Source organism: Helianthus annuus, chromosome 13, assembly GCF_002127325.2.
Source record: "Helianthus annuus cultivar XRQ/B chromosome 13, HanXRQr2.0-SUNRISE, whole genome shotgun sequence".
NCBI classification, from domain to species: Eukaryota; Viridiplantae; Streptophyta; class Magnoliopsida; order Asterales; family Asteraceae; genus Helianthus; species Helianthus annuus.
Genome location: NC_035445.2, coordinates 53,496,458 through 53,505,538, shown reverse-complemented (window position 1 = coordinate 53,505,538; position 9,081 = coordinate 53,496,458). Strand labels below are relative to the sequence as shown.

The following is a 9,081-nucleotide window of genomic DNA, read 5'->3' as shown; positions in this document are numbered from 1 at the left end:
CAATAGTACTGAGTTCAAGAACAACAAGATGGATGAATATTGTGATGAGAGAGGTATATTGCATGAATTTAGTGCTCCTTACACTCCATAGTAGAATGGAGTCGCTGAAAGAAAGAATAGGACGCTAATCGAAACGGCCAGGACGATGCTTGCTAATTCCAAACTACCTGTCAATTTTTGGGCAGAAGAAGTGTCAGCCGCATGCTATACGCTCAACCGGGTTCTCACAGTGAAGAAATTCAACAAGACATGTTTTGAGCTAATGAACAATCGCAAGCCAAATCTAAAGTATCTTGAACCGTTTGGGTCTCCCTGTACAGTTCTAGAGCTTCATGGTAAATTTGGTCAAAAAGGTGTAGAAGGAATATTTGTGGGTTATGCAAGTCCACTGAAGCGAGTATTCATTCCTAGCCTGAAGCAGATTATTGAGGCATACAATGTTGAATGTCAAGGCTACACAATGCCACCACAAAATCCCGGCGATTCATGGCGTTTTCACTATGATACTTTGTGGGATTCGTTTAACATGAGAGAAGACGAAGAAGAAGATTTCTTTGACGAGTTGGATATTCTAAGAAATATGAGTCATCGCAGGAAAGGTTCCCAGCTGAGTATTCAAGGCGACCACAACAAACTTCAAATGATGATGAAGCAGGTCTAAGCAATGCTGGAGAACATGATGATATTCTACAAAATGAAGTTGCTCATGATAATCAGACGGCAGTCAATGATAATCATGAATCTGATAGTATGCTAGTATTTGATCATGGTGATTCAGATTCTGAGTGGGAGCAAATCCAGATTTCAAGTCAAACAAATCCAGTCAGTGAACAAGGTGCAAATCAGAATATTACGAATCTGTAGGGTGAGGTAGATGTTCCAGGCGAGGTGATGCCAAGAACTCTTTCATACCATCCAGAGGAGCTGATTATTGGAGAATTACAATCAGGCGTCCGCACTAGACGTCAAATTGACCAAGGCCTTACTTGTTTTTATTCTACAGTAGCTCCTTTACAAACTGAGTTTTCACTAAGTTGTTTTATTTCGCAGATCGAACCGCGAACATACAAAGAGGCGCTAACTGAAGATTCTTAGGTCAATGCTATGCAAGAAGAGTTGAGTCAATTCGAGAAGTTAGGAGTGTGAAAATTAGTAGATTTGCCTGATGGTCACAGGAAAATTAACACAAAATGGGTGTTTAAATGCAAAAGAGATGATCGAGAGGTTATTATTCGAAACAAAGCTCGACTCGTAGTCCAGGGCTTTAGTCAACAGGAGGGTATAGATTTCACCGAAGTGTATGCTCCTGTGGCTAGACTAGAAGCGATTAGAATCTTTCTGGCATTTGCATCGTGGAAAATTTTCAAAGTATATCAGCTAGATGTGAAATCGGCGTTTCTCTATGGGAAGGTAAAAGAGGAGGTGTATGTCGGACAGCCACCGGGCTTCACCGATCCAATCCACAAAGACAAGGTCTACTTGCTAGACAAAGCGTTGTATGGTTTACACCAGGCCCCGAGAGCTTGGTATGAGATATTGTCTCAACACTTGCTAGCCAACAGCTTCATCCGTGGAAAAGTGGATGCCACTCTCTTCACCAAAGAGGTCGACGGACATCTTCTGATAGTTCAAATATACGTGGACGACATCATATTTGGGTCAACGAATGAAAATTTGTGCAAAGATTTCGAAAGAGTTATGAAGCCGAAATTCTTAATGTCATCGATGGGTGAGATGAATTCTTTTTGGGTCTTCAAGTTGATCAACGTCCCGAAGGAATTTTTATACATCAAACGAAGTACGATCATGATATTCTAGAGAAATTTGGGACGTCAGGTTCTACTCTAGCTTCCACCCCGTTAGCAACGAACTATGGGATAAACCCAGATCTCACCGGAGACAGGGTAGATGAAACGCTATATCGTTCCATGATCGGTTCGCTAATGTACTTGACTACTTCAAGACCTGATATCATGTATCCGACCTGCCTCGCAGCAAGATTTCAATCTAACCCGAGAGCTTCGCACATGGTGATTGTAAAACGGATATTACGCTACCTGAAAGGAACTCCATCATTGGGGTTGTGGTATCCAAGAAAAGGCGATTTCACGCTCGAAGGGTATTTCGGTTCCGATTTCGGATGCTGCAAAGTTAATGCAATCAACAACAGCAGGTTGTCAGTTTTTTGGACCACGTTTGGTCACCTGGCAATGTAAGAAGCAAACCTCTGTGGCTCTATCCACATGTGAAGCTGAGTATGTTTCTGCTAGCAGTTGCTGTTCTCAGATCTTGTGGATCCAGCAACAGATACGCGACTACGGTTTGCAATTTCTTAACACCCCTATCTTTGATGATAATGAGGAAGCGATTAATATCACAAAAAATCCTGTTCATCATGCTAAAACGAAACATATCGAAATTCGTCATCACTTCATCCGAGATTGTTTCGAGAAGAAGTTGATACGAATTGAGAAAATCCACACTGATAATCAAAAAACTGATTTACATACCAAAGTATTTGACAAAACTCGGTTTAAATATCTTTTAAAACTGAATGGTATGATGCTTTTATCGGTGTCGGATGGGATTATTGGCGTTGATAAGGATAACATTGTAGATAATGATGTTGAGAAACAATCTGCAATGGTTTGTCGATTTTTTACTTGTTTTGGTATTTAGGGGGAGTATTATATTTTCAGAAAATATAAAAACAGTAAAAAATTCAAAAATCCAAAAGCACGAAAAAATCTCAAAATCCAAAAACAATAGAAAACTGAAAAAGAGCTTGTGTAAAAAGGGAAAATGATAGTACATCGGCTTGACAGTTAGAGTACGCTAAAGAAATGTAAAGTTTAAAGTTTTTAAACAGTCTCGCTGATGACGTGCTGATAGGTTTTTATACATTCAGTAAATCTTGTTTGGGATATAAACCTAAAATTCAAACTTGCTTATTTTGTGGGGAACAAATCTTGGATATATAGGTAACCCTGAAATCTTGTTTGAAAGGTCCCTTTTTTCTGAGATACTAGGTCTTTATACTCAGTGATATCTGGGGTATTATCCCGGGACTTCTGATTTTGCGGAAGCAATGACCTATTTCCCGTATAATACTTTTTGCATGCTTTTAAAGCTCACCCTCAGCATAAAAAATGATGACACATTGCAAAATGTTAATCATGTGCTGTTGAAGAAAAGATTCTTTAAAGGGAACACACCTAAAGACGAACCGTCATCTCTCTGCTGAACGGAAGTTCTGACCTGAGCTCTCATGGTTTCGCATCTAACCCTTTTACAGATATCATCTAGGTATATTCACCTGTAAGACTGAATATTGGGATCTAGATACGGGAGTATATTCAAGAGGTGGGACACACATATAAGTTTAAGTCTTAATTCACCTAAATCGTATCCTGAACAGATTGAAGTTTCTATCAAAATTTAAGAGGATCGGCATATCGACAATCTAAGTGAATTGTTTACGACTTAGTATGTTATCGAGCTTAACGGTGCTAGACAGCTGATATGATTCCCTGACACGCTCACCAAAAATATGTTTGTAAATAGTTTACATTCTGTATTTTAATTCTTGTATTTCGTTTTCTAGTTTAGAAACTTTATTAAAAATCCAAAAAGATTGGAGCAGATGCAGAAAGATTCTAAGCTGGATGATGAGTTGGGAGCTTAACATGTTAATTGAGAAAATGGAAAGCCAAAACAAGTTCATTAACTTGAAACTTGTAATTTTCAGAAAAATATTTTAAAATGTTGAACAAAAATCAGTTTGTTTTTGTCACAGATCAACCAAGGTCATTAAGTTGGACTTGGTAGATAAATTGAGTAATCGGGGTCATTAACTTGGACCTGAATACTTAAGTGGATTTCTGAAACTGATGATCAATTAAGAGAAGTTTAAGAGTGAATAGATTATAATGATTATATGTTTGAGAAACAGGAAACAGGAGTCAAGATCCCCACGGCAACGAAAATGTCAAAGTTTGAACCAGAATTCAAGTCCCAGCTGTTCGAGAGGGGGAGTCATCGAAAAGGGGAGTCTACATTCTGGATCAACATTCAAAGGGGGGATTGAAGGTTTAAGTTTGAAGATAAAAGATTGTAGGATGTTTTACAATGACAAGACAATTCAAGGCAGAGAAAAATAGTTCAATACTAAAGACTGAAGACTAAATGCTAAGGACTTCGTCAACATCCAAGGGGGAGTCTGTTGGTGCACTGATGTCTGTTAACTTCGTCTTTATTAAGTCTTGTGAGGTATTAGATAGATCAGGGCACACAAAACGAGAAAACAGTGTTAAAGGTAATTCCGCTTGAAGGTGCATGAAGTAATTTCAAAAGGAATTAGAATGTTCAAGCGAAATTAGTAATTCCGCACGGAATTAACTAATTCCGCATGAACTAATGATTTCGTTTGAGTTGGCTTCAAGCGGAATTAACCCTCTATAAATACATGTGTGCCTGTTTCATTTCATACGGAATTAGTAGTCATGTTTGAGAGCCGAGGTGCTGCCGAATTGTTATCAGGATTGTAAAAGCTCAGGAAATCAATATAAGAAGAAAATTAAGGGAAAAACAAGTTGTTTTACATCAATTACACTGATTCCGCCTTTGTATTTGATGATGAACTACTCAGATTGACTCGTTAGGGTCACACGACGATCCAACAATATTTTTCACTTTATGCACATGTACATCAACACCCTTCATACCATACCAAACAACATATTACATTATAAAGTGATAAATATAACCAAATCATCAACCACTAGATATAACTAACCAAAAACATGTATATTGGCCTACTTCATCATTCAAATCACAAACTTTCTTTTTACCAAAATACGTTATATCATGTTCATACATATAGATGCACATGTGCATTTTATATATTGCTAATATAAAAAGTAGTGTATTATGGATGGTAGTGTAAATGAAAGTGCAATTGTCTAATATTGGTAATATATTACAAAATTTGTCAAAGAAATGATACATATGCACATGTGCATCCATAATTGTTACTCGAAAAAAAAATTTTGGAATGAAATATAGCGATTTTTTTTAAATTATTAAAAAATTGTGTGTTTTTTTAGGTATCTTTAGGTTTTTTTTTTTTTTTTTTTTGTGTTCGCATTGATTCTCATGGTTCTCGCAATAAGAGTGGTTCTCAAATGAACCCTACCCTATATATATATATGCATATACACATAACACACTCTCTTCTTTTCTTCTCTCTATTCCACCTCCACCTCCACCACCACCACCACCACCACCTGACACCACCGTCATACCCAACCCGTCTATCTCCGCACTCGTACCTTATCTCCCACAGTCGACTCGTCGTACCAAACATCAGTTTCACACGTCTCTCCAGTCTCTTTTTGCACTCACCGATGCAGTCTCCACTCTCTTTGTACTCACCGGTACAGATCCGGTCGATTTTGCAGATGAAATCCCCTGATCCACTCCACACACACAGCCCTAGAACCCCATATCGCTTGATCCGCTCCAGAAACAGAACACCGATTTCAGGTCGATTAGCTGTAAAACCCCTAAAATTCTAAATTTTGATTATTATGTTATTGTGACAAGTAACATAAAGTGTAGTAACTAGGAATATTTAATCTAGTTAAAAACATGTTAAGTGTTAGTAAAATAGGTAGGTGGTGGCTTACTTATACCAAAACCGAACATTAGGGACTAAAATGGGACACGAATGAAAGTTGTGGGAACTTAAGGCTAAAAAAATAAAACACACTTAGTAAGTGTGTGTGTGGTGTGCATGTCAAGATTGAGAGAAGAAGGAGAAAACCCCTCTCTAATTTTCCCTACACAAATTCAACCAAGTTAGAAGTGAAATCAAAGGATTTTTCTTGCATGTTGGAAGGTTTATATCACCCAACATCCTTTAAACCTATGATATGTTACAATTTCACTTTTGGTGGGTTTTCTAGTTTAGGGAATCCATGAAATAAGAAGGTATAGTGATTTAGTAACCATAAAAATGTATATTGATGTTGTATGGAATGCTTAGGATTATCATAATTGCATGATTTGTGAAGTATTTGACTAAATGAGATGTTGGATGATTGTCCATGTATGTGATGATGTGGGTTTTAACCTAAGTATGAAAAAGCCCCAAATTCTTGTATGATGGTTTAATGTAATAGCTTTGTTAGCTGAAATTACATGTTAATTTGATTGCTAATGAATGCTTAAACTTGTTGAGTTGAAATAAAGTGGTAAGTAGTTGGCAGATTAAGCTAATAGAATAGCTTGAAAACAATATACATCAAGTGTTTGATAAAATGCCTAAGTGAAAACTTGATTTGTTACTTAGCTTTTAAACGTGGTGGAAGTGCTATGAATTATTTCTAGTGAATCCCTCAGTAGAGGAGACATGAATGATGTGTATGTTAATGGTCACTTGGGTTAAATCTTTAGGCAACTCAAGTGAGGCTTCGGGAAGCCAAGCTGGGAAGGAAGCTCGTTTAAAAGGAAACCTTTAAGGTACGTAACTACATTTTTGCGTTTAATTACTTGTAAATTTATTGATGATAATGCTAAAACATTAGGCTTTTAAGAAGTTTAGTAAAAGACCCTTTTTGGGTCAAGTGGAAAAGTGTTTTAAGTAAACCATATCAAATGGCACGTACAAGCGAAGTTTAAATGACTCACGAGGTCATAGAAGCGGAGGTGTTGCCTGATGGTAATAAATGTGGTCATGGACCATAGTGAGAATTGATAAAAGGATTGTTGTCCCTTGTGGTTGACGAAAACCATGAGTAGCGAACCAAATGGGTCATTTGTGGTCTATAGTGACATAAACTAAATGACAGACATGTAAAACCAAGATATAAGCGACCTGTGGGGTCGTAGAAACCGAGGTATTGTTCCAAGCTACAGAACATTATTTTGATCATGGTTGGGAAATAATGAGGAACCTTGATAAAGGGTGTAGAAGACTTAAGCTAAATTGCCTAAAGTCTCACAGTGGGTAGATTTTGGGTAAGACACCAAATCAAAAGATGGTATTGTGATGATATGGTTATGTTTAAGAAAATCCAACCATAATTTCAATTGTAGTTGGGAGAAAATAAGGAAAACCTCGACTTGGAAATGGGAGGCATGAACTAGTATGCATGATGACTCCTAACAGGTCGGTTTGGGTAATAAACACCAAATCAAGTAATAGAAGTGAAAACTCAACGAATAATGGGTTTGGGTAGTGGATCCTGGTTTAAAAGTGTTAAGGAAAAAGTCCTAAGCGAAATAAGTTGGGTTTGGACCGACTTGGATGAAATGGCAAAAAATTGGCTAAGTGTGAAAAGTGTCCAGTTCTGAAAACTTTATGAAAAAAGGCCTCCCCGTGCCACGCGAGGGAACAACTGGGGGCAACCTGTTTTCAGAAAAGTTGTTTTGTTTCTTGCTTTTAACGATTTCGTTCAAATAACTTAGGTAATGTTTGGTATGCAGGAATGAGAGGCGGTATGGAATGGACCATTACGAGGGAATGAGAAAAAGGTTGTTTGGTTGGCCAATAGAATGGAATCACCCATTACATAAGGCATTCTATTCCCTCAAAATCATTCCATCTGCCCCCATGTTTTTTTCATTCCATTCCCTCTTGTACCTTTCATTAACAGCACCACAACCCACTACAGTTGCCACCATCTACCACCGACGCTTACCGCCACCGCCACCCACCAGTCGCCGCCACTACCACCACCCAGACAGCCACCACCCTCGTCGCCACCCACCCGCCACCCTTGCCACCTCCGCCACCACCAACCACTACTCTTGGTCCACCGCCGCTGCCACCACCACAACTCATCGTCGCCGCCGCCACCCACCATCGCTGTCACCACCCACCATCGACGCCAACGGTCGTCGCCACTCACCAGTCACTGCCACCCGCAACCCGCCATCACCTCCGCCGCCACCACCGTTGTCCCCACCTACCCACCATTGTTGCCACCCATCACAGCCTCCACCGCCACCAACCACCACCGACGATCGCCACCACCCACCCATCACCGCCACAGTCACCACCACCTATCACCACCTACATTCACCGCCACCGACCCATCGACGCCACCCAGCGCCGCCACCATCCACAATCACCGCCACCGACCACCACCCACCGACCATCACCACTCACCGCCGATTTTATTCTTTGTCTTTTCAAACCTACCAAACAATACATGACAATAATTCATTCCATTCCCAATAGCAACCAAACAAGACATGGAATGGTAATGATCTATTGCATTCTCTCATCCATTCCATTACCTCGTCCATTCCTTTCCCTCGCCCATTCCGTTACCCCGTACTAAACAGACCCTTAATTACTAACCGTTCGAATGAAATCTTATTATAGGTAACTTCTAAATTAAAGCCTTAGATGAAGATCAAGCCACGTCAAGAACCGATTACTTACCGAATGCTCGTTAGCTTTCGCTTTGGATTAAAGTCTTTTGAAATGACAAACATGTAGTCTTGTATTTTAAATCAACTTATTTCTACTTTGTGTTAACTTATGTTTTAAAACATGTTATATTTTGTTAAAATCATACGTATAAAATGTGAAACTATATATATATGGTTGGGATTTGGAGAAAACGGTGAAAAGTGTGAGAACGGTGAGAACGATTATGGATCGTCCGATCAAAACAATCTATGGACTAGATTGCGCGGTGGCGTTTTCGTAAATAACATCAATATTATTAGGTGGGACGCGCTTCATTAAGGGTAAAAGGGTCTTTTTACCCTCATATTCAAAATGCCATCATATGATAAAACGCCATACAAAAATAAAACGCCGTTAAAAACAAAACGCCACAAATTAAAAATAAAACGCGTTGAATATTACAGGAAGATGAAACAACACAAATAACTGAATTTCAGTTATTAACATTTTCTGCAAAAAAAATCGTTAACCAAAAAAGCTAACTTAAGCAAAACGCCAAAAGTGGCAACAATCGTTTCGTGGAGATACACTCTGGGGATCAGGCGATACGTCATCCATTTTGACAACAGAATGAGGGTGTATGTTAAGACGATCAGGGC

The 9,081-nt window shown here is 38.9% G+C and overlaps 1 protein-coding gene across 1 annotated transcript; it reads left to right on the top strand.

Annotated features, from left to right (window-relative positions):
• The first annotated feature begins 6,681 nt into the window (after nucleotides 1–6,681).
• On the top strand, nucleotides 6,682–8,245 carry LOC110900823 (extensin-like). Its single transcript, XM_022147686.1, has 2 exons — nucleotides 6,682–6,721; nucleotides 7,659–8,245. Exons 1-2 carry the CDS (start codon nucleotides 6,682–6,684, stop codon nucleotides 8,243–8,245), a joined length of 627 nt encoding a protein of 208 aa, XP_022003378.1.
• The last annotated feature ends 836 nt before the right edge of the window (nucleotides 8,246–9,081 follow it).

Coding starts and splice junctions, on each gene's coding strand:
- LOC110900823 (XM_022147686.1), top strand. CDS start 6,682: ATGACTCACGAGGTCATAGAAGCGGAGGTGTTGCCTGATG. Junction 6,722..7,658: donor AGCGGAGGTGTTGCCTGATG/GTAATAAATGTG, acceptor TTTCATTAACAG/CACCACAACCCACTACAGTT.